At 41.8% G+C, this 26,473-nt stretch overlaps 2 protein-coding genes across 2 annotated transcripts in view; one reads left to right on the top strand and one right to left on the bottom strand.

Annotated features, from left to right (window-relative positions):
* Positions 1-370: 370 nt before the first annotated feature.
* On the bottom strand, positions 371-11,664 carry LOC306787335 (Krueppel-like factor 3; the record flags this gene model as incomplete). Its single annotated transcript, XM_079282453.1, has 3 exons — positions 371-549; positions 10,503-10,562; positions 11,577-11,664. 3 exons carry the CDS (start codon positions 11,662-11,664, stop codon positions 371-373), a joined length of 327 nt encoding a protein of 108 aa, XP_079138579.1.
* Positions 11,665-13,860: 2,196 nt separating this feature from the next.
* Positions 13,861-26,473, top strand: part of LOC306787334 (uncharacterized protein) — a gene marked incomplete at both ends in the record, with an annotated part of 15,737 nt that continues 3,124 nt past the window's right edge. Inside the window, 13 exons of the mRNA XM_079282452.1 lie at positions 13,861-13,899; positions 13,996-14,168; positions 14,256-14,385; positions 17,777-17,875; positions 18,445-18,543; positions 19,820-20,005; positions 22,184-22,282; positions 23,381-23,479; positions 23,591-23,689; positions 23,976-23,994; positions 24,285-24,481; positions 26,083-26,181; positions 26,309-26,407. Of these exons, the coding sequence (XP_079138578.1) occupies positions 13,861-13,899; positions 13,996-14,168; positions 14,256-14,385; positions 17,777-17,875; positions 18,445-18,543; positions 19,820-20,005; positions 22,184-22,282; positions 23,381-23,479; positions 23,591-23,689; positions 23,976-23,994; positions 24,285-24,481; positions 26,083-26,181; positions 26,309-26,407 (1,437 nt within the window). The remainder of the gene's footprint in view (positions 13,900-13,995; positions 14,169-14,255; positions 14,386-17,776; positions 17,876-18,444; positions 18,544-19,819; positions 20,006-22,183; positions 22,283-23,380; positions 23,480-23,590; positions 23,690-23,975; positions 23,995-24,284; positions 24,482-26,082; positions 26,182-26,308; positions 26,408-26,473) is intronic.

Genomic DNA, 26,473 nt, shown 5'->3' with positions numbered 1-26,473 from the left:
TCACACAAAGTCCAATTGCACTGGAGACACATTTTGAAGCTCCCATTTCCTTTTTGTTATTTTTTTCTTCTTTGTAATTGTCCAAAGAAATATATAGCAAGTATATCTGGAGGTTAGGGGACACAGGACTTCATCTGCCTGCCCATTATCTTTCTACTTTACAACCTCCGATTTGTCCCACTTTGGAGTTAAGAGCAACACGCTTGTTAGGCTATCGTACCGTTTCAGCACAGGATAGCAGCACCAGGAGCAGCTGTGGTGTCGTCGGGCAGCTTGTAACATCGCTGCTGTGGGAGATGGAGTGAGTGCTTTGTGTGTGTGTCAAGATAGTGCTTGCGTATTTGTAGTGTGTGTGCGCGTGCAGACGCCGCTAGTTCTGGTGTTTCTTCATGTGCAGGGCGAGGTGGTCGGATCGGGAGATGGAGCGCGAGCAGACGGCGCACTGGAAGGGTTTGGCGCCTGTGTGCTTCCGGAAATGGCGCGTCAGCTCATCCGAACGTGCGAAGCGCCAGTCGCAGCCGTCCCACGTGCACCTGTACGGCTTCTCACCTGCAGGAACGGGAGGAAAGAGTCAGTGTGATTTAGTGCAGCTGCTCTCTGAATAACTGAGCATGCAGCAGCACGAGCTGAGCATTTCTTGTCCGATCACATGATCTCCGGCGCTCTATAAAAGAGCAGAGATGTGTCGATGGTTATAAGAAGTGATCATTATTAAAACAGACGTTCCCTGAGACACATGATTCATGCAGTTGGGTGGAGGAACTGGGAAAACAGGCTTTACAGAAAAGTCCAGTTGTCTGACAACATATACAGTCAGACTACTGTCAGACATTCATCAAGCACTAACGCTGCACAAGTTTCCCACGGCTGACTCATCCGCATTGTCGGGCCTTTGCCTCGGTGTATTTTTCTTTGGTGGAGGTAGTCGGCTTCTCTGTAACTCTGTCATTCCATTAATGTACAGCTGCAGCACCTGGCACTTTGTGAAAAACAACAACTTGTGTGACCTTTCCCCTTCAGCCCATGACTCAAACCCCCCAACCCAGCTTAAAGGATTTGTTCATCCGGTGGTATCCATCCATACAGATCATTTCGGTGACATTGGTCCAGGTTTTGACATACCTGCCTCTGACATTTGTGCCACCACCCAAATACAACGAAGGTGAATGGAATGTTATTGTGACATTAAAATAATTCGACAACATGACCTCATTACACCCTAAAGACAAGTCTTACAGTTTTTCTCAATTGCTAAAACACTAAAAACCCATTGGCTGAACAAAGTTCTCAGTTGCCTGAACTCATTCAGCTAATTGTGCAGTCTGTTGTCAATACCTTAAACTGTGTCACATGGTAAAACACAATTTGCAGATCTCACTTAGACTTTTCAGCAAAACTCGAAACACATTCTCAGTCTCAAAACACATTCTGCACTCTAATGCACATGTCATCCATACTGGTAAACACAAGTGGCAACGATCAAATACAAATAGAGAACAGATGTCATTGATTAAACACAATCACTCAAAATGGATTTCACTTGTATCAAATGATGTGACACAACCAATATAAGCCAGTTTAGAGAGCAAACAGGTGGTTGAAGGTGATGTCGACGAAGTGCTCTGGCCTGACCCAGCCCAAAGACAAGAGGAAGCACATTGATGATATGTTGACTCCTTTGATTTTTGTCCCTTTCACTGTAGTATTGTATGCTGTAGTAGGCCTACAGTGCATTGTAGGCTGTATAACGTACAATAAACAAATTGTATGGCCTTGAACATGGTGCTTTCTATTTGTTACAGTAACAGTACTGACTGCTCAACATATTTTGACTGGTTGCAGGTTCATATCAACAAAGAACAAGAATTACAGTATCACAGAGACAAAGGACACGTTTGTGAGATGCAGGGTACAGTACTGTAAAAATAGGGGTACAAGGAGGAGGAAGAACAAAATAAATTGCAAAGAGCAAAGCACAGTAGTCATTTCTGATCAATTTTGAGCGACTGTAATAGAACGTGTTTTCGTTCATGTGAAATTAGTTTTGAGATTAAAAATCTACTTCTCCCTGAGAACTATATGTTTTGAACAATGTGTTTTCTATTTATTGGTGTATTGTTTATTGACTGCTTGACGGTGTATATTATTTTGATCACTTTGTTTATGATTTGAGAGCAGTGTTTGATTTTGAGCACAGGTAAAACTGTTTTGAGGCGAAAGTTTCATTTTGCAAGAGGATTCAGAGGTTTTGTAAATAGTGCTTAAAGATGAGGTTTTGTGTTTACAGTTTTGAGAGAATGGGTGACCGTTTCAAGACATGTGTCTTAGCAATCGAGAAAAACTGTAACAGGAAGCATATCTCTATTAGCTCTATGTATTTAGCGGTCTGGTAACAATGGATGTTAATTAAATATGGCCGGTTGGTAAGGAAATTGATTCTTGCTGAGCTAAATCGCCCCCTTTTATCCTTCTGTCTTTGCTTATTCTGGTCCCTTTTGTATGTGCATTTTAAAGACTAGGTGAGATAACCTCCTTGTAGTGGCCATTTGTCGGCTAAATCAAACTTAAACAAATAATAATCAAACGCCACTGATGCACCGTGGTCGGTATCCTTACGCAGCCAGAAGAGAGTAAAATGTCCAAACAGGATTCCATTTTTGTGTATTTATTAAATAAAGCAAATAAAACAAGCAAACAAACTAATTAACAAAACTCCTGTCGTGCTGTCTCTCCTGTCCTGTGCAATACTGCTGTGCAGCTGGTAAAAACTATACGCCCACCCCGGTGCATGCTGGTCCTATCTTTCTACTCGTTTAAATAGCAACAGGTGCCCACAGTAATTACCCAAAAAATAATAGAACCAAACAAATTACTATTAAAGAGAAAAATACTCTTAACATATGAAACATCTACAATAATTAAACACTACTGATAAATGAAATAACAAAATACAATATCAAATAAATAGCTCCAACATTCCGGCCCCTAATTGTGCATAATATCACAATTATTATTCTCAAACGAGCTATTCCTACAATAAACATGACCTAAAGTTAATCTTCTTCTTGACACCTACAACAAAAAGAAAGATTAGAGAGAGAGAGAGAGAATAGAGGTCGAGAAAACATCAGTCCATGATGTTTAGTCTGCTGCTTCCAAAAGCAGACAGAGCTTTGTCACCGGCCTCTCCAGAATGCTGGTCCTGGTTTGAAGTCGCACAGACTGCACCAGCCCCTTTGTATCTGGTCTTGCCTCCAAAACTTTTCCCATCATCCAAGATCCTCTTGGAGCTGTGGAGTCCGCAACAAGGACAATGTCTCCAGTAGTGAGGCTTCTTCTTGGCCTTGTCCACTTTTGTCTCTCTTGCATCATAGGCAGGTACTCAGAGATCCATCTCTTCCAGAAGAGTTCAGCCATGTACTGTACTTGCTTCCACCTTTTCTTGATGTATAGATCACTTTGAATGAATAGTCCTGGTGGCATGATTGGTTTTCCCTTTAACATTAGAATGTGGTTTGGTGTGAGCACTTCAAGGTCATCTGGGTCATCTGAGACTTTTGTGATGGGTCTGTCATTTAGAATTGCTTCAACCTCACAAAAAATAGTCTGGAGCCCTTCATCGTCCAGAATTTGCTGTTGCAGAACTGAGGTGAGAACACCTTTCACTGAACGAATCAGGCGCTCCCAGATGCTGCCTTAATGGGAAGCTGCTGGGGTGTTAAAGTTCCATTTTATGCCATCCTGGACCAAAGCCCTTTGAATTTTGTCATGATTCAGAACAGCCAGACTTTCCTTCAGCTCCCGGTTGGCTCCAACAAAGTTTGTGCCATTATCCGACCTGATAGTGGAGACTGCACCTCGTCTACAGATGAACCTTCGTACTGCATTTATACAGGAGTCTGTGTCTAGTGTATATGCCACTTCCAAATGCACAGCACGACTGGTTAGACAGGTGAAAAGCACTCCATATCTCTTCAGAAGACTTCTTCCTCTTTTAACATTGATGGGCCCAAAATAGTCAACTCCAACATTTGTAAAAGGAGCTTTATCAGGCAACACTCTCTCCTCCGGCAAGTCTGCCATCTTCTGTTCACCAAGCTTTCCTCTGTTGCGTCTACAAACAACACAGTCAGATATGACTTTCCTGGCAGCGGAGTTTGCATTGATGATCCAGTACTTTTGCCGTGACCTTGACAGCATGTGATTTCTTCCAGCATGTCCCAGCTGATGATGGATATGGCGCAAAATCAGCGTGGATACATGTAGGTCTTTGGACAAAATAACTGGATGCTTGGATTCTGCTGGCAGTGCTGCTTTACTCAGCCGACCACCAACTCTGAGGATTTCATCATCCATTACTGGGTCTAGTTTGTACAGCGGACTTTCTTTGTGGATGTTTTTAAAGCATCCTTTCAGTGAGGCAATTTCAGCTTTGAACTTGTGTCGTTGTACATATTGAATGATTGACTGCTCTGCCTTAGCAAGATCTTCAGGTGTTATTCTTTGTCCTTTGAGTGTGGCTTTAAAGCTTTGAACTTTTCTTTCCACTTTATGCTCCTGATTCTTCAGATCGTCCTTTCTGAGGCCTGCAGAAGCACAAAACTCCTTTCTCTTCTGTCCCAATAACAAGAGATGTTCCTTGACCTTCAGAAACCAAGCCACAGATGTTTTTACTCTAGTCCAAGATGAAAAATAGTAGATCAGGTGGTTGGTGGCATTTTCCAAATCCTTGATGATAGCATTTACCATTAAGTCCCTTTTGACCTCTGGGTCATCTGCAGAAATCACATCAAGATTCCCATCAAGTTTAGGCCACTCCTTCTTTGACTGATAGAGAAACTCAGGTCCATTTATCCATCTCCTGCCTTTCAGGAAATCCTCAGCTCTCATTCCTCTTGATGCTTCATCTGCTGGATTATCCTTGGAACCCACATATCTCCACTGATCTACATCTGCTGCTTCTCTGATGAAAGAAGTTCTGTTTGCCACACAAGTGTGGAATCGTCTGGTTTCACTAGAGATATACTTAAGGACTGTTGTGTTGCTCATAACATTCATGAACTTGATGTCTTCTCTGGACATTTCAATCTGCTCCTCTGATGATCTCTCATTAAAGTCATGGTTATACCGTTTAACCAGCATTCCTTGCAGATGTTCCACAGAGATTCGGTTGACTGTTACAGCAGGGCAGCCACTCTTACTCCTACTGCCGCGAAGTGGACCATTAATGACCCAACCAACTCTGGTTCTGACCGCATAAGGTCCTTCATCCTGGCTGTTTATCAGCTCCCAAGGCGCCATCACTTTTGGAGCATCAGTTCCAATTAGTAGCTCAACACCTTCGTCAATGTCGTGGAGCTTAACATCCTTGAGGTACGACCATTGATCAAGATCCTCCTCTCGTGGGACGTTGAGTGCAGAAACAGGAATGCTCCTTTGAGTTAAAACATCAGGTAACTCAATGAAATCGTTTGTGCTCATACCAGACACTTCAAGGCCTGACAGAATATGTACATTTATGATCTTCTTTTGATTCATTGTTCTCAGCAGAACACTAGTCCTTTTACCCTTCAAGTTCAGTTTTCTTGCCAAGTCCTCTGTACAGAATGTGCCGGAACTCCCTGGATCCAAGAAGGCATATGTCTGCACCGTTTTGTTACCTCTCTGGCTCTTGACTTTGACTGCGACAATAGAAAAGATGGAATTATCTTCATAACCAGCCCCGATATGGCCGCAGGTTTGAGACATGGTGGTTGAGACACTTGGAGGGCTCACAGACTGTTGGGCTTGTTGAAAGGTTGTTCTTTTGTCTTGCCACTCTATGTGAAGGACTCCTGGGTGCTTTTGGTGACACACATTGCAATCCAAGCGACTCCTGCAGTCTTTGCTTGTGTGGCCTACTTTCAGGCAACCAAAACAAATACCCTGTTCTTTGATAAAGTTAATTTTATCACGATGTCCTTTCACTTTAAACTGTGAGCATTTATCCAATGAGTGACAACTTTGTTTACAAAACAGACAGTTGTGAAGAGAGGAAGACTTGTTCTTGTTTCCTGTGTACTGAGTGATGACTCCTTCTTTCACTGCAGTAACGTTGGTGGCAAAGCTGCTTCCTTTTTTCCTTTGCTTCAAGTAACTAACGTTGGGGACCTTCAAGTTGGTGGGTTGTGAGTCCTGAATGTTGCCAAAAAGTGGATCTGTGGCAATACTAACTTGTTTTTCAATGAAAGCAACAAGATCCTTAAACAGTGCTCTCCGGCCACTTCGCTCTTGCAGATCACAAGCAACATTTCTCCACCGTCCCCTTAACTTATAAGGAAGTTTCAAGATGATGCTCCTCATATTAGATGGTAGGTCCAGTTCCTTCATATGCATCATTTGCTCCGTTAGATTTGAGCATCCTCGAAGAAACAGGGAAAATGATTGCAATGCTTTAAGATCTTCACTTTTAACAGGCGTCCAGCTGAGAAGTTTTTCCATATACGTAGATGCAATTTTGTATTCGTTTCCAAAGTGCTCTGCGAGAAGACTTTTGGCTCTGTGGTATCCCTCATCTGAAGGTAGATGTTGACAACTGCACACCAAGTCTCTTGGCTGCCCCCTGGTGTATTGTTCGAGAAAGTGCAAACAGTCACTCCAATTAGTTGTCTTCTCCTCCACTCCATTTTCAAAAGCTCTGATAAAAGACCTGTACTGAAAAGGGTCTCCATCAAACACAGGAATGTTTCTTACAGGCAGGACAGAGCACAGCTTTTTGCTGGACCAGCAGAGCAGCGATGTCATTTTGTCTTTGCATCACATTTACAATGTCATTCTGATGGGGTTGAGGTTGCACAAGCCCTGCTTGATTTTCATTCACAGTTTGTGTCGTTTGACCTGGAGCATCAGTCTTTACGAGCATCTCATCAATTTGTGTTTTTGACCTTTGTTTAGGCCTAACAACCTGTGGTTGCATTATGGGATCAGACACAGAAATAATATCCATTTCAACAGGAACAAAGGTGTAGGCATGGGGATTTAATAGTCTTGCTTCTTTGAACTTGTTCCTTTCAACATAAGAGTTCATGCCGTCTGAACATTTTGAGCCACACTGGGATGAATTTATTTCCAAGACATGAAGCTTTGCATTTGTAGCTGCCAATTCCATTTCAAGTTCCAATTGTTCCTTTTCTTTCTTCAACTTTTCCTTCTCCAACTTTTCCTCCTGAGCTTCTATTAGATGTTTCCTTTTTAGAGCAGCAACACGCTCCATCAGAGCTGCCTTGTCAGCTTCAGCCAGTTGTGGCTGTGGTGGGATCGGTCCTTTGAGTCCAAGAGCTAAGTTTTTACTTTAGTCCAAGGGCGTAGTTTTTACTTTTAGTCCAAGGGCTTAGTTTTTACTTTATGTAGTGGCCATTTGTCGGCTAAATCAAACTTAAACAAATAATAATCAAACGCCACTGATGCACCGTGGTCGGTATCCTTACGCAGCCAGAAGAGAGTAAAATGTCAAGCAGGATTCCATTTTTGTGTATTTATTAAATAAAGCAAATAAAACAAGCAAACAAACTAATTAACAAAACTCCTGTCGTGCTGTCTCTCCTGTCCTGTGCAATACTGCTGTGCAGCTGGTAAAAACTATACGCCCACCCCGGTGCATGCTGGTCCTATCTTTCTACTCGTTTAAATAGCAACAGGTGCCCACAGTAATTACCCAAAAAATAATAGAACCAAACAAATTACTATTAAAGAGAAAAATAATCTTAACATATGAAACATCTACAATAATTAAACAATACTACTTATAAATGAAATAACAAAATACAATATCAAATAAATAGCTCCAACACTCCTATTCAAGTTAACACATTTCTTTGCTTCTCCATCTAATTGATTAAAGATGTTTGAAAAAGATGAACTTTAAAGATTAAAGAGTGCCTTTGCCACAGAGAGCCACAGCGCTTTAAAAGCAAATTATAATGGAATCTAATAGAAACTGTGCTGTCTGCTTTTAAATTATTTCTTCTTCTCCTCCTTTTATCTATTCATTTATTTCTAATGATCAAAAACAGTGTGGGATATCTATATATATATAGATCTATATATATAGATAGATATATATATATAGATCTATATATATATATCTATATATATATAGATCTATATATATATATCTATCTATATATATATATATATAGATATATATATATATATAGATCTATATATATATATATAGATCTATATATATATATATATATATATATATATATATATATATATATATATATATATATAGATATATAGATATATATATATATATATAGATATATATATATATATATATATATATATCTATATATATATATATAGATATATATATATATATATATAGATCTATATATATATATATATCTATATAGATAAATATATATATATAGATATATATATATATAGATATATATATATATATATATCTATATAGATATATATATATATATATATAGATATATATATATATATCTATATAGATATATATATATATATAGATATATATATATATAGATATATATATATATAGATCTATATATATATATATATATATATATATATATATGTAGATAGATAGATATATATATCTATCTATCTATATATATATATATATATATAGATATATATATATATATATATATATATATATATAGATATATATATAGATATATATATATATATATAGATAGATAGACCAATAGTAAATCTGCTGCAAATCGCAAATAAGAATTCAACAACTGTGTGTCTTTCCAGAAACATGCCCCATAACTAGATGGTCCACAGACCTCACTATGAACAGTGTCCATTGGAACTACTTCTAAAAATCGTAGACAAATGTGTGTGTGACAAAACAAAACTGTAAAAAAAGTTCTTGAAAGCTCTATGCACCATAAACATAATTCCATTCACCTCCATTAAAATGAGGTAGAAGCAATAATCTAAGTGATGTAGATCACAAATTAAAACTATCTGCATGCTGGATACCATTACAGGGAAGGAAAAACACGTGTTTTTTTGTCATTTGTGTGAACCAACCCTTTAAACAAGCACAGCAAGCAATGCAACCTCGCTAAAACAACAACTGTAATCCTGTTACGAAATGAACCACATTGTGGTTACACACACACACACACACACACACGAAGCTGAACATAACGAGGAGACACAACGAAAAGACAGAAAAATAGAGAGAAGTGAACCGAGCGAAGGGTTCAGTTCTTACACTGGCAAAAACATGTACACACACACACTTACACACACACAGACATACACACACAAACAATCAGGATAATGGATGTTGATGGAGATTAGAGTGGGAACTCCCACAGGGACCCAAACGCATTAGGAATCATCTCATATAGATTACTGACAGGTGTGTGTGTGTGTGTGTGTGTAAGTGTGCATTCAAGCAGCTGAATAAGAGAAGTAGAATGAGTAACAGACAAAGATAGAACTGGGGAGGGGTTGAAGGTGGGAGGAAAAGCACAAAGTAGAGAAGAGGATGATTAGATGAATGAAAGCAATAGAAAAAAAGGGGGAAAAAAATAACGAAGCGGGACTGACAAAAGCAGAGGAGGATAAGGAAGTTGCTGCTACATCCCCCTTTACGTGTCGTGTCCTCATCTTGTTGTCGATAATAACTGCTATAACCACAATCAGCCTGCAGCATGAATGACGCCAGAGCTAATTGTCGTGTCATGTTCCCAAAACTGAAATGCAAGGCACGCACACCACCAACGATGTTCTGTTCAGATTCATAAGGGGAACACAACTCTGGATCGTAAAGTGGTACGAGTGAGTTTTGTGTGTGTGTGTGTGTGTCAAGATGAGTGAGGAATGCGTAGATATCAACAGAAGCTTGATTGTGTTAGCTGGAGTGAGGTGGGGCCCCAACACCTAAGCGCTTGTTTGTTGACTTTGCTCATTTTAAACTAATAGTTAAAATCTAAAATGTGAAAGAAAGAGACAGATTGAAAGAAAGACTAGAAACAAGGGGACAAAAGAAAAAAGGAAAATGGACACCAGAGTGCACACAGTGAATACTGAAGTGGAGAGATTAGGATCAAGACGATCTAAGATATTTTTGTATCTGCACAGACGGATCTTGTATATATTTATAGTGGCGAACAAGACACAGAAGCATATTAAAGCTTTTAAACATCAATGTCCGAACAAGCAACGGTATCTTAAGAGAGAGAGATGGCTCCATTTGTCTCGCGCTGACCACATAGGCGCAGAGTCATCCCCTGGCAGAAGTGTGTCACTTCCACCTGTTTTGATGGAATAGTATATTGGGCAGAGGATGGGAATGGGGTAGGATACATTTACACACACATGCCAGGAACACAACACTCTGCCTAGCAACATGGTGCCAGCGCAGATACCGAAATACGAGTCATGTGGGCAGTATTTTTTATTTATTTTTTGACGAGTCCCTGTTTTAAAAAGCTGCATTAACTAGAGGAATGTCTTACCCGTGTGAGTCCTGAGGTGGGCTTTCAGATGGGACGACTTGGTGTAGACTTTCTTGCAGCCTGACGACAGACGGGGTGATAAACACAAACAGAAGGCTTAATCCAAATGCAAATCATTCACGTGTCACATATGTATTTAATAAACTGAGCTGTGTGAACTAATGAGGAACAGAAGTTGTTTGAAATGAGATACAGTAAACTTGTGTTTTTGCAGCTGACTTTCAGTCTTATTTGGTATTTAAACTGTTTCCAATCAAATTCATTCAACTATTCATTCAAGACATGTTAAGTTCAGGATTACAAAACCTTTTGCACTTGATGTTATGCACTGTAATTCTTCAGGTTTATTCAGACTTTATATAAGGAAATGATAGAAGTTCATGTATTGCAAAGATTTAAACCGTGAGCAGCAGCAGCAGCAGTGTGACTAATACACTCTTGGGTAAAGTGTGGATGCGTCCTTGTGTGGATATGATGGAATAGAAGTTAGACATGTGGAAACATGCTGCAGGAGGCTCCGCTTAAGCCTATTATACACGGTGCCACAGGCTAGTTGACATTACATGCCCTACAAGTAGCTGCACATTGTACAACTGCAATCTGAGCACAAGATTTAAAGCGTGACTGTATGCAAATGATGTGTTGGGGGGGGGGAACATCCATTTAATGAACACACACACAGGTTCATTCCACAAACATATACCAGTGATTGCTTTGAAGCCACAACAATGAGTGAGAGCGCACGGCGGAGAGCGGCACGGGACGTTTGAGGTGAGCCAATAAATGCAAAGTAGTTTATAAACTACGGTAGGTGGTTAGTTGACAGGCGGTGATTTAAGTTAAGTGATTTAATTCCAGTGCAGCAGGAGCTCGGCCATGGCTGTGGTACATTGTGTGACTCACGTGCCTGGGAAAGTCATTCTATACACATGTCATTTTTGGGTTTTTTTAAATGCACGGGCATCTTAAAATAAAGCCGGTTTTGTGAGTGACCAGATAATTCACCTGACCGCAGCGTAAAAATAAAACACCCAACAGCGACAAGAATCAGCGTGCATAAACAGTTGTTCTCACCTGGGTAATCACAGTGGTGGATCCGCCGTTTCTCCAAGTCCGGGTTGTTCCTCCGGTTGTAGCGGGTGTAAATAAAAAATATATTCATTCAATGTTAAATAATAGGCGCTATACTTGTAAGCTTATATTGCGGAGTTGTGAGGTCACTGTAAGTAGGTCAAATACTCCGAGCAGGGCATTCCGTCGCCTGTTCGCACGATAGAAACAGATACAGTGGCCCTGAAAGAAACACTTGCTTAAACCACCAGATTAGGGTGGAAACTGCCATCTTAGAGTAGGAGTAGAGTTCTCTTTATCTATTCACACAGAGACTTCGAAATAGTTTAGAACTGCACCCTTTCCGGCACCTTAAGTGTTAACAACATATCACACACACTGACGTTCCAGAGAAGGCGGGATCCGGAAGTGAGCCAGTGTGGGTGAAGATGCCCAGAGCTCCAACAGGCTGTCTGAAAGCTAGAAACAGATCCGCCTCCAACTTTGCTTAAAGCAGTTTTGTGACTTTTGTCGCCCGACAAATAAATTGTTCTTACTTACTTACTTATTTACATACAAAGCCTTTCATAACCTCGCCCTTCATACCTTTAGATCTCCTGCAATGACACGTTCCCAACCGAAACCTCAGATCCGCCGATGCCAACCTCCTTATCCCCCCCTACTCTGTCCAAGCATCAGACCTGGGGGAACAGAGCCTTCTCCATCGCTGCCCCCTCCCTCTGGAACTCCCTCCCCCAGCCCCTCAGACATCCTCAGTCACTTCATTAAAAGTCACCTATTTAAATCTGCTTTTAAGCTGTAAAGTTAGTTATGTATGTCTTTGTGCTGTTCCTTTATGTTATGTGATATATTTTGTTTATATTGTAATTGCTTCTATTGTTTCTGTTTTTACCATGTAAAGCGTCTTTGAGTACCTTTTAAAGCACTATACAAATAAAATGTATTTTTATTATTATTATTAGATGTCGACAAATCCCTCTCACTAGACCTATAAGAGTTTTCAATCAAAAAAGGCCAAAATAATCAGAATCAGAAGGGTTAGGGTTAGAAGCATTCCCAGGCCAGACGAGATATATAATCTCACCAGCGTGTTCTGGGTCTACCCTGAGGCCTCTCACCAGTCAGGAATGCCAAGGAAACTTCTGAAGACAATATGACCAAGAGGCCTGGGAGTTGAGGACCTCATGGACAGGGGCCTCAGCTGGACATTCCCAGTTCACCCTGAATACACTTTTGGTTTTACCAGGTCTGTCCAGCAGCCTCTCTCCCTGCCATCTGATCCAACTCACCACCATGTGATATAAAGAATGTCAGAATATGTGACGAAAATCGTTGAACTTCCACACACTCCCTGACTGCTCTCCCCATAACACCTCAAATGATTAACAGCCAGAATAAACAGCTTTTGTTCCACTCTGGCATATTGCTGAACATCTGAACTGTGTGTCGTAGTATAATGAGTGGAGATTAACTATTGTAGAGAAATGTTTTCTTGAGGTAGAATGTTTTCTTATTGGCATAGAAACCGTGGGAGGGGTAAAGTGAGGAGGGACGGAACAAGCATCCGTCCAAGCAGGTTCTTGTGAGTATAAATCAGATGTGTGTCAGTACTTACTGTCAACTTCATTCCAGGTATGTTTCATAGAAATACTGCGATCACACTAACTCTCATTTGAAACTTGAGATTTTCCGACTTGCAAGAAATGGAGGAGCATATCGGCCATGGTAAGATGTTTAATGTAATCTGTGATGTTAATATTCATATGTGCTTACAGTTTGGGCTTTTGACTACTGTATTCGTGTGGCACAATGTAGACAAAGCTGCTTTCTATTGTGATCCAGCCGTATCTTAACAATATTTATTAATTATTTTTCCTGCTAGTTATCCCAGCACCAGTAACTACGAAGGGATCATTTGTGCATGGTTTGTCCCCTGAGAACTGTGGCATTGACATTCTAGACAATGGAAGGACCATCAGAGACTTCCTAGACAGTAAAATAAAAGAGCGTGGTTCAGCAGTGAGTATCAGAGACATCATGTCACCTAAGCGTTCCTAACAATGAATCTCTGTGTAATTGCCTCCATGTATCGTGTGATAGTTGAGCTTTCTTGAGATGTGAACTAAATGTTGACTTTGCTCTATTTGTTCAGGACAATGAAGAGCCATTCTATGTGGCAAGTCTGGATAGTATATTTGAAAGGCACCTCAGGTGGCGTACTAACTTACCTCGAGTCACGCCTTTCTATGCAGTGAAGTGCAACAACGATGTATCAGTTTTGAGGATGATGAGTGCTCTGGACACAGGTTTCGACTGTGCTAGCAAGGTACCGATGAAGCATTTGAAAGAGAATCCAGCTCTGTGTTTTCTTTGTTGTGGAGAAGCAGTTTGCTCATTTGAAACGCGCTTTGATCGATCACAGGTCGAGATCCAGCAGATGCTGTCCCTCGGGGTGACACCTGACAAAATCATTTACGCACACACAACCAAACCACTGTCGCACATCAAGTATGCCTGTACTCATGGAGTCGATATGATGACTTTTGATAGTGAGGAAGAACTCCTAAAAATATCTCTTAGTCACGCCAAAGCCAAGTGAGTGAACAACTACTGATATTTTCTGCTCCTTTGTTTAGTTGATTGTTAAATTACCGATTAATACTTTTGAATCACTTTTTCCAGATTGGTACTCCGCCTCGCAGTGGATGACTCTGCATCCAAGATAAGACTCAGTTCAAAGTTTGGCGCCAGACTGGAGTCAGTTGGTAAGCTGCTGGCATGTGCTGGAGAGCTTGGCTTGGAGGTCATTGGGGTCAGCTTTCATGTGGGCAGCGGGTGCACTGGAAGTTTTTCCGTTCCAGCAGGCCATCGCAGATGCCCGACGTGTCTTTGACATGGGGGTAAGTCATCGTCACAGCAATAGAACACAAATTTAGTTATGTCGTTAGTCCAATAAATATTTCATTCATGAAAGCTTGATCATTTGATTTGTGTGTATATGAAATAATAAGTCACTGTACACTGTGATAATAACTCCATAGCAGCCCAGAGATTGAGACTTGAAGCTTTTCCTGTTTCCAAAATTGAGTATTGTCCTAAATTATATGCAAGTTATTTTCTTTAAATTATTTTACTTTAACTCATTGTGTTTTATGGCTGAAGCCATAAATGTGGCATGACTTTTTATACTAATTCATGGGTTTATGATCCATAATTAAGTTATTGATAACCATTATACTTGGATATTAATTCGTTATTATTTATTATTATTATTATGTGTTACAAGCAATAGCACTACAGTAAGTACAGTATAACATTTTGAATTATATGACTGATTGATTAGAAACTTTTTCAGAATTGGCTGGGATTCCAGATGAGACTCTTGGATATCGGTGGAGGATTCTCTGCGATTGAGAGTTTTCAACAGAAATTTGAAGAGGTAACATTTTTCAAAAACATATACAATACGAGTGCTCATTAATGGATGTTCTGCATCTCCATTGTCCTGGTAAAACAAAGCAAAAGGAGCACAAACAACAAAATAGAATGACACGGATTACACAACCTTTTTCCTGTTTTACCTTAAGGGCTATGTAGACCAGGGGTGCCCACACTTTTTCGGCCATATATATATACTGAGTATACTTTATATTTACAATATATGTTGGCATCCCTTGCATAACTGCATGAACCCTTATGGCACAATACAATTCTGTACATTTTTGGTCATTACCTTACTCTGATGACTTGCACTGAATGGAATTGGCCAGAGTTGCATAGTCCGGACAGTAGCTGCTGGTAGCCGCCTCAAGCAGACTTCAAATGATCATCAGTCATGGTGGAACGGTGTTTGGACGTAATGTTCTTCATGTGGGAAAAGGCTGACTCACATAAATGAGTAGAGCCGAATAATGCAGTCAGAAAGGCATCACATGTCCTCATGTTTGGGGACTTTTCCTCTGTGAGAAAACTGTCCATGAGCCCTGGACTTCAGCTGAATGTCAGCTTGCAGTGTCAGAATCTCATCCTCCACTCCAGACGAGTTCAGGTGAAACAGCGTTGACATTTTTGATGCGAGTGAATCAACCTCAATATCTTCCCGAAATGTGCAGCACATAAGTGTAGCAACTGGCTCGAGTAAAGCAAAGTCTCGAAAGCGTTTGTCAAACTCTGACAGACGCTTGTCAATCTGCTCTGTCACGTTACGCACACACCTTCCGTTGAGTCTCCAGTTCTGATGTGAGGTTTTGGAAGGTTTCCCAAATCGTGGCGCTACAGCTTTAGCTTCTTTAGTACAAATAAATTAGAAGGCTAACTAATTAGCTCGCCGGAGTTTTGCAGTAGCTCGCGCGGTTGACGGCGCATACGTGGTGACCCGTGTGTTAGAAAATCAAGTGGCAAATGCCATGCGGACATCTCATTTTTTTTGAATGGCATGCGATCTACCCGCACTACCTCCGCGATCGACGTATTGGGCACCCCTGATGTAGACTGTCAAGGAACCTTTAAATGCATATTAAAGAGGCAAACTTAATCAGGAAATATTCGGAGGACTTGCACCTCGCTGCCCCTGGAGGAACTCTCAGGTCCACAGAACACGTCGTTGCCCTTTCATTCGCTCGCTGCTAGCACCACATTGTTTCTTATGCCGTGTTCACACCTAATCGCGTCATTCGCGCCGCCGGTCTCGCCGGGGACTATTTGTGTTCATTCGCATGATTCGCGCTGGACGAGCCTGAGAGGGGGCGTGGCTTATCGCCCTGAAAGCCGCCATCAACCATGGAAAAAATGTTTCTGCTTAGTACGTATTGTGGAAGTCCCAGATATCACGGGAAACTAAACGCCGTCATGTCTTGGTTCATAACATAGTCCGGAGGAGCTCCACGTATTCATCCAACTCCATTTGTCATTCAAACCCAGCGAGGCATTCACATTAATTTGGAAGGCAGTGCTATCTAGGATACCTAGATTTAGGAACACAAAGTGTTTTAGCATTTAGGCTCTGTGGGTGTTTAATGCTAAAGTTAATTGTGTATCCGCCCCGCTTATGTTGTGCTGCTCTTGTTGCGGGAGAGTAAAACAATAGGCCGTGTCCTCGGTTCATTAGCCCCTTAGCAGCTCGATAACAAATGCTTTTCTTGAGAAGCTTACAATGTTGAGACTGTAAGAGAGATGCTGACTTAACTGTATTTACCATTTCTGGGGCTGTAGTTTGTGTGTTTTACTGGACTGAAAATGTTATAAATGTCTGTCACTTGAGGCAGCATCAGTTTTTGCTGAATACTACAAGTTTGAAAATGAGAAAAAATGAGAAAAAATGGGGCTGTGTGAGTGAGAAAGAAGTGATCTCTGTAGCCCGCTCCTCTCTCTGCTTAAGGCTAACGGCTCACGGCTACGTTAGCTGCTACTAGCATAGCAAACCTGAATCTCTGAGCAAACGGTCTGCGATCAAGTTGCAAGTTATTGCATTATATTGCATTTTTTACACTTAGGATGATGACATTGTGTCCAACGTGTAGAAGAGGCATTTACATTTTACAAATCTAGATCAAGCATCTATAATAAAACATAATCAGTGAGCTCAAACATAACATAGTAACACAATTTAAATGTATAGTTCAGATCATAAGCTAATCGAACAATTGCTTTTACTGTTTTGTATTCCAGAAACGCCTTTAGACTCAGTATAGCACACATACTCTTGTCTTCAGCTACATTATATACCAACCAGCCTCTCAGTCTCTTTATTCATTTTCCCAACTATCTGATTTCCTTGCTACAGTATACAGTACATGTGACAGATGGTCACTATTGCGTAACAGCACTTGTCGAATAACAGAGCCCAGTATCACGCGGCCAGGAGAAAGGCTGGGGGTCGAATCTGCCTTCACAAGGACCCGTACCGGTTCATAGAACGCCTCCTGTAGTGTTATTTATGGCCGAGGCTCAAGGGGAGCTCGTTTATGTGTGGGACGCGGAGCATCGGAAGTGACACATTGTTGGCAGAGCAGGTATGGGGATGCCAGAGCTGGAATGACAGCAGTACAAAAGTGTGGTTGGCATGGGGGGGGGGGGGGGGGTGCACATGGAGACTGACATGGATATATACAGACACACATACACACACACACACACACACACACACACTGGACAGGTGGTGCAGAGCTTAACACACATTCCTTTGGCTGTTCCATGCTATCCAGAAAGGAAACACTGCTCTGCACATAGCTTCGCTGGCTGGCCAAACGGAAGTCGTCAGAGAGCTAGTCACAAATGGAGGCAATGTCAACTCACAATCACAGGTGGGACACACTCAACACACACGTACACACGCAACAATGTCAAAATGACAGTGAGGTCCCGTTGGTCTACATTTAGGACCTGAAACAACTTAACTTGTGTGATATGGCATCGTGAAGTCAATGACACTGTGGGGAATCACTCAGTGGAAAGATCCTCGCTGACACAATCTGGCATCACGCCAACTGGGCCTCTGCCTCTCCAGGAAACTGATGTCCTTGCTTTTTAAATTAAACTATCAGATCAAGGTGAGAAGAAAGATTACAAGCACCTTCTTTCTCTCTGCTCTGATCAAACCCAATAGAGATGTAACAGCAACGCAAACATCTTTCAGACTTTACCTGAACATTTTGTTTTGTGTCTGGGTTTGTATCATTTTTAATTACATTTAATTTGATATTACAAGTGTCCTCATCTAAGGCATATTGAGACATTTTGCATTGCTTTCAGTGTAATGTCACAAAGAAAATATCAACCAGAAAGGACACATTCATCTCTTTGAGTGGCAGCAGAGTATGTTCTAAGCCTGTATGTAAACGTGCATGTGTGTTCTGGTCTATGTTGGGTCCAGAATGGCTTCACTCCTCTGTACATGGCCGCCCAGGAGAATCACCTGGAGGTGGTACGGTTCCTTCTGGAGCACAGCGCTAGCCAGAGTATGGCCACTGAGGTACTGTACGCGGGCTTGTGTGTATGTGTGTGCGTTTGTTACCGTGTGTGCACGTGTGCCAGTCCTGTGTCCACCTCTCTATACCGTTACAGTAAGTCTCCATGCGTTTTCTCTGCCTCGGTCATGTGTGGTCTTTATATCTGTTGTACGAACCACCTTCATCTCCTCTCTTTCCTCCCCTTCCTCCTTTTATTATCCCGACCCCACTCACTCTGCATCTGCCTTTGTCTCCGTCTGTTTCCACTCTTCCTTCGTCTCGGTGTCCTTTCTGTCTCACATTCCCACTCTGTCTACCTCACTGTCTTTCCACCATCCTCCTCTGCCTGCTCCTTCTCCTCTTCCCCTCCTCCCTCCCTCCCTCCCTCCCTCCCTCCTCATCTCCTCATGAGGGACTAGGCAGAGCGTCATACCTTGATATGAACATGATATATATTCAGGCACACTACACAAATACTTACTGCACACACACTCACACACACACACACACATTGAAGTGTGTAGAAACACACTGCTGTGGCAGGGAGCCTCCAGCTGAATTATGCATCATGAGAGTAATGTGTGTAGGAGATAGATGTGAGCCTTTTCCACCCCAGCATCTCATTATGTAACTTACATCAGTGTCCTACATGGTGAGAAGGCTTGAGAATACACAGAAAGTGTACAGTAATCTCTACATCTGTTTGACAAATGGGCTATTATGTTATGATTTACTATCCTACATGTTCCAGGAAGATCAGACTGTCTAAAGGTTAAACTTTCTATCCAGATGATTCTTTTTCCTCAGAGAGAAGATATTTGATTCTGGCAACATAAATATAGAAAATGTAACCTCCAGGTACAATCGTAAAGTAATCTCTGGATCGTTTCTGAATAAAATGATCACACAAATACAAAATGTTTGCAGTTTGATTTGATGGAGAATTAGGAAACATTTTACCGTTGCGCTCATGTTTCCCATCGCTTTTTCTTGACATTTTTGCGTAACAAAAATGAAGTTCTACATAGTTCTCAGACTAAAGTACCATTTGTACACTACAAAGAAGATGTTCTAAAACAAAAGATAACGTGCTGGAGTTCATTGGACCATTAATAACCTTTTAAATGTCTATAGGACTCAGGGGTCTTGCTTTGCTGTCCCCTCTGCCTGCAGCAAAATGATAATTCAGTCCGTCCATGCAGTCACACTAACCATCTCGTATCCGCCCCGTCACCGGTAATGCATTGCGGCGCCCCTCCAGCCCCAGTGACTCCTCTCTCTCTCTCTCCTCACACGCAGGATGGCTTCACTCCTCTAGCGGTGGCCCTCCAGCAGGGCCATGACCAGGTGGTCTCCTTGCTGCTGGAGAACGATACAAAGGGCAAGGTACGCCTACCTGCCCTGCACATCGCTGCCCGCAAGGATGACACCAAGGCCGCGGCCCTGCTCCTGCAGAACGACCACAACGCAGATGTTGAGTCCAAGGTGAGTGACGGCGCTGGTGCAGCCAGGTGGTGGATCTTAAGTTGATTGTTTCTTTTCTTTTTTTTCATCTCTGATTATTTAATTGTTGTTTAAATCTTTGGTTTACAAAGCCAGTTTTTATTTCCTTGCTGCCTTTTTCTCTTCTTCGTTCTTGGTTAAATTTGCTTTTGATATCTTTTTGGCAGAAAGGGGAGAGATGCAGAAGTACATTTCTTTGTTTGTATTTATTAAATCACATTGTTGATCAGAATAACAGTCAATGTATATAAAAAGTGTCAGATGACAGAAACAGGGATTTGTGAATGTACTTCATGATCGTGCTGGAAAAGGACTCTGGTTTGAGAATGTCTTTCTCAAATTTAAAATCATAGATAACATCAGTACTTTTTTGCCATAAATTGTTTTGTACTGATCTCCTCCCCTCTCTGTGCTCCTCCACTTCATGTCAGTAGAGGACCTTTTCTGTTCTTTTGCTCACTAACTGCCCATTCTCTCCTCTCCTTGGCTGACTCTGTAGATGATGGTGAATAGAACAACAGAGGTACACCTCTACTCTGTACATTACCTAGTCTCTCCATTGCAGCTCATGAAAAACTCTGAAAAACCAAACAAACACTTCAGCGCCCCTGACTTGATGCAGTAGTGTTTCTGCAGCCCTTTGTCGTCGTCCCCTCAGTCTCATCTTCCTCTCCATCTGTTCATTCATGTAGTGGATACCTCTAGTCATTGAGAAAGTCAGAGTAAAAGCGCATGTTTTACGAATACTGATTCAGTAAGTCCTGAGGCTGGAGGCTTGGGTATCAAGCTGATTCTAATGGTTTCATGGTGTCCAAAGCTTCGGCTGTTATTTTTCCAAAATTCATTGTGACTGTTGACAAAATGTTGTCCTAATGTGTCCTGACACAGTCCTTCCATGAAACCGATTAACATGATACCCAGTGTTAGCATGAAAAGTGGTTATCATTCATTGAAAAGCAGCGGTTTGTACATAACCTGCATGGCAACCCAAACCCCCATTAAGCCGTAAAGGAACCCAGCCTTCTAGCAACAGACAGTTATTCGAATTAGTTCACTACGCTCGATTGATTTTAGATCGTCGAATCTAATCCTGAACCTCTTGCATCTAAAGCATTTTGCATGGGACCAAAGCAACAAGCTACCTCGACACTGCTTGTATGGTAACAAGGCCCCCTCCGTCACACCAAAGCCAGGTGGCCACCCTCTGTGTGTGCCTGTTTTGGTTGGCATTGTGTCTGGCTTCGGCAGACTGGAAAGTTATCTGATGTGATTCATCCAGAAATGGCTTCGTGATCTGAGGCTCCTGCATCGTGGTGAAAATATTTACATAGCACTCTGATGGGAGATGGAAAAAAGTCACTGACTGACGATAAAAAGATGGATTTTTGTGGGTCCTTTTAATTTTTGGTTGACTTACTTTTTTAATAGGATTTTTTTGAGTGTAAGAATATATTTTGAGATTATTTAAAGTCATAGTGTTTTTGGTTAGGGTTGCTAAGACACCAGATATCAGCAGAGTGGATACACATGTCTGAGACACCTGCTCTCCTCGGGATTGTTGGTTAGTTAAAATTGGTATGCCAATGATTGGATAGCTTAATGTGAGATTCATTTACTTATTGGACAGATTGTTTGCAGTGTCCTTCTGTTGCTTTCACAGCTGTTGCCCACTAAGCCAGGGGTTTTGCCTGGGGACATTGCCTTCATATAAGATGGTAACGAATGGACATTAGGTTCATCTGCAGGACAGATTTTTACACTCTAAAAGTATCAGGATGTTGTAAAGGAGATGATCTAGATTCCCGGTAAATAACTGGAGTCGTATTTAACACATGCGCCTATGTAGTTTTACTTGACTTTGCCCAGTGTGAGCATGAAAGCGCATAGAAGCCCATATGGTATACTGAATGTAAACCCATCTCGTGGTCAGTAGACCATTGGCTCCATGTTCGATGCTTCGATTAAACGACTTTCTCTGCCACTGTGGGGAAAGTCAGGTGTTAGTGTAACAGTGTATAGCTGTGTGTGTCTGGCCTGTGTAGGCTGCTGTAAAGCTCCAGGTCTGTACAGCACATGTGTGGTGGTTTCATCGTTTGTAACGTAATGTGTGTGCCTGTCTGTTTGCACGTGTGTGTTGTTCGCCTTTCTCCGATCCTCCAGAGTGGTTTCACCCCCCTCCACAGCGTGGCTCATTTTGGCAGCATTACCGTGGCCACGCTTCTGCTGAACAGAGGAGCTGCTGTGGACTTCATGGCTCGGGTGAGTTTGTTCTGCCCTCTGCTGTTTGGGAGGGGTACAACCAGCATACAAGGTAAACAGGTGTGAAGGTGGAGATAGGCTGCATATGCGGAACACAGTGATCCTGTACAGATGTGGAACAGTGGTTTAGTTTGTTATTGAGCAGTCCCTCAATGCTCCTTCAGAGGGCAGCTGTTTGGTATCTTAAGTTGCCCGAGAGGGTTCAATGATGAGGTCGATTATTCTGGATAAAATTTGGATTTTGGAAATGTTGTTAAAGGATGGCAAATCCACCTGAGATTGACTTTAAAATGAGTTCAAGATATTCATGAATATAAAGACATGGAAGGGATTTGAGTGTGATGTGTTGTTGAAAGATTAGGTTCAGAATTTGCCGCTTTGTATAAAAAAATGGAGATGATGGTAAAGCTGTTTTGTATACTTACTGTCTATGGTGCTCTACGAGTCACACGATCAGACTGATTTTTTTTGTGGATAAAAAATGACAGGGTGTGCAAAGTGTTTTGATTTTGATGGACTTTGAGGTGCTCACTCACGTCGGCACCTTGCTGTGTGTGCATTCTCAAAGTTACACACTGTGGTCATAATATGTGCTTCACGCTTGCTTAAATAATTAAGCTTTTTATCATAGGCAGAGTAGGATTACTTTTTATTTACTGTGCTATTTACATTGTAATGCAAGAAAGGGTGCCGTTCAAAATGTGTTTGTTTCCACATTATTAGACATTAGCTAAGCAGAGTCAACAGTGGCCCGTAATTATATGAGCTAGTGTGTGAAGGAGTGTTTGTGTTTGTGCTGCTTTTTGACACTGATTACAGGTTCAGGTCTAAAGAGTCATTCTACAGCAGTGGAGATAAATTAAACAATCACGCTGTTTTACAGCTGTTGGCTTTATAATAAAAGCCTATGTACCCTTAATAAGCAGAGCGTAGGGTTTGTATTACAACTTAAAATGAAAGATTACATGTTATATATCTAATGGATACATTCAATTTAATTGTAGACTTTTAAATGCCAGTGCATGATTTTGTGCAGACAATAAACCATTACATTTAAGTTGACGGCTGAATCATAACATCGGTCTCTTTGTTGTTTAGAATGACATCACACCGCTTCATGTGGCTTCAAAAAGGGGCAACAGCAACATGGTCAAGTTGTTGCTGGACAGAGGGTCCAAAATTGATGCAAAGACCAAGGTGAGACCAATTCTCCTCAGAAAGCTCAAAGACATTCAGAAGCCCATGAGGCTGATTTTTTTTACTCTTCTGTGATTTATTTACACCTGAGCTGTCTTTCTCCTCTTCCAGGATGGTCTGACACCTCTTCACTGTGGGGCGAGGAGCGGGCACGAGCAAGTGGTAGAGATCCTACTCGACCGAGGAGCTCCTTTCCTCTCCAAGACCAAGGTAGCTACTGGGACGATCAATTTAGGAGGCGCTGCTTACCTCAGAATAGGAAAGGGAAGAAATTCATGTCACATGTTTGTTTTTCTCTGACTGTTATCAAACAGAATAGATCACACTTCACTTGAAACAGGGTACACATCGCTAATAACTATGTAATACAGATGTTTGTATAGACTAGCTTTCCTCAGCACACAGAGCTATTTGACATCTAACCAATCAGATAGCAGGTCTGTTGTTGCTGTAGTGTTGTCGCATTGTCTCCATAAGGTCTGTGCGACCTCTCCAGAGCAGCCTGTCTCCGCTGCGTAGCCCCACAGTTTGACCGCGCGGGACGACCAGTGTAACAAAATAGACATTGTTGTAATGGCCTCGTTATAACAATGCTTCTGTAACCTTCTCAACAACTTCCTTCACAGTCTGTCTGTGCAGCGCTTGGCCGGCCACGTCCTAACTTACTGTGTCTGTCTGTCCATTTGTCCACGTGTCCGTCTGCGTGTGTGTTTGTCGCTGTCTCTCTGTTTGTCTCTTTCTCTGTCTGCCTCTCTCTTTCTCTCCCCCCTCCTCTCTGTCTTTACCTCTCCCCCCCCCACTATAGAACGGGCTATCACCGCTCCACATGGCCACTCAGGGGACCACCTCAACTGCGTCCAGCTACTGCTCCAGCACGACGTGCCGGTGGACGACGTCACCAATGACTACCTGACGGCGCTGCACGTTGCCGCCCACTGTGGTCACTACAAGGTGGCCAAGCTCATCGTGGACAAGAAGGCCAACCCGAACGCCAAGGCTCTGGTAGGGGTCTATAGAGTGGTCTCGTGTGACGTCACAGTTTAGCTGTCGGCCATGTTGGAGTACACACAAAGCCACTGGCATGCACGGCTGAGTCGCATCACCTATCGATCATGGTGAACTTTTGTGCTGTCTTTGGTTGTGGCAGCAGAGCTGATAGAGACAAGAAATCATTCTTTCGTTTGCCAGCGGTCATTACACATCAAGGAAATGACACGAAGGAGCTATCCAAGCGACGTCGCCAGAAATGGCTGTCACGCATCTCTCGAGATATAAAGGAATGGAATTTGGCGTACACTAGAGTATGTGTGGATCACTTTATAAGTGGTCAGTGATTTTATTTACTAATTCGTTTGTGAACAGTATTTAATAAAGGAAATATGAATTAAACTTGGACATGAGAAGGTTACCGAAGCTTCATCGGCCCGTGACAGCAGTCTGTACCAGAGATGTGTCGAGCGTGTACAACAGGCGAAACACAGAGATGCAGCCTCAGCATTGCTTGATATGAGTTTAACGTCAGATCATATATATATATATATATATATGTGTGTGTGGGGGGGATGAAGTTAGGGGTTAGTTTAAAGTTAATTCCTACACACACGCACACAATGACGTGCATGTGCAATGTAAACAAACACACGTGTCTGTTTGCACTGAGTAAACATTGAATATTGCTAAATATCTGACCAGATCTGTATATATTTACTCTTCCAATGACGAGATGAGAATTCTCGACGACCGTTGCTTTGACGTCTCGGACCCATCCACTGACAAACTGATTATAAGCGTCGAGCCCTTTGTAGCACTCCAGCTCGTCTTCTGTGTAAGGACTGGGGGTGTTCACGAGATACGCGTAGATGTTGGCGTAGTTTACCGATGGAAGATAAGTAGGATCGGCACTGAAACCATCTGCACTCATCGTATAGGGATCCAAGTTACCAATAACCTTCAATTTGGCCAGGTAGCGAACCTTTGATGCACTATCCAGTGATTCAAAGTGTGGTATTTTCGCCGCACTTCCTTGTTTACTCGCCGCCATGTAGGATCTGTATGTACTCCAACATGGCGGACAGACCTCGTAACTAAGGAGATCGTGACGTCGGTGAGACCACTCTATTAAAACTACTAAACATTCAGTGTGTCCTACTAAATGTTTTTGCTTGGCAAAAAAAAGGGAATTATCTTTCATGAAGAATAATGAATTCAATTGAAACAAATATTTGAATGCTATTTTACAATTGCATTATGCAGTTTTGTGTTATAGCAGAATGAGCCAGCCATCAGGCTTTACTGCTGCACTTACTGTCTGTGATGGTTTGAAAGGAGAATGAGACACTAACTAAGGGGTACAAAGTTTTCTAAAAAAAAAATGATTTCAAATTCAAGAAGGGATTCATTCATAATTTGAGAAGTATAATAATTAAGAGAGAAACGGTTTCTTTGTGACCTTTGTGGTTTGCAAATAACATTCTCTTTACCACCCATTTACTTTCTAGCAAATAAAAGCAGTCAGTCATCGATATCTTGTGACTGTGGAGAGATCATCCCTTGTGTGAGTGTGAGCTTCACACCAAGCCTTTCCTCTGTCTTTCTGTGTGCAGAACGCTTTCACTCCGCTTCACATCGCCTGCAAGAAGAACCGAGTGAAAGTGATGGAGCTGTTGCTTAAACATGGAGCCTCTATCCAGGCTGTCACTGAGGTACTGAGCACTATTTTCTGCTTGACTCTACCTGTGAAGTGGTTTCTTCAAACTGCGCTGCACTATCTTATACATTGTGACTTGCTTTAATAGAGCTTGTCTTTGTTTGGACTTGTTTTGTCTACAGTCTGGTCTAACACCCATCCATGTGGCAGCCTTCATGGGCCATGAGAACATTGTCCATGCACTGACACACCATGGAGCCTCACCGAACACGACCAATGTAGTGAGTGGATGAATTCATAATGCACTGTTACATGTTAAAAGTACATGTTTCTGTTAAGTCCCACAT

This window comes from Melanostigma gelatinosum (assembly GCF_949748355.1).
Source record: "Melanostigma gelatinosum genome assembly, chromosome: 13".
NCBI classification, from domain to species: Eukaryota; Metazoa; Chordata; class Actinopteri; order Perciformes; family Zoarcidae; genus Melanostigma; species Melanostigma gelatinosum.
Note: the sequence above shows the minus strand (reverse complement) of the source record. Positions and strands in the feature narration are given on the sequence as shown.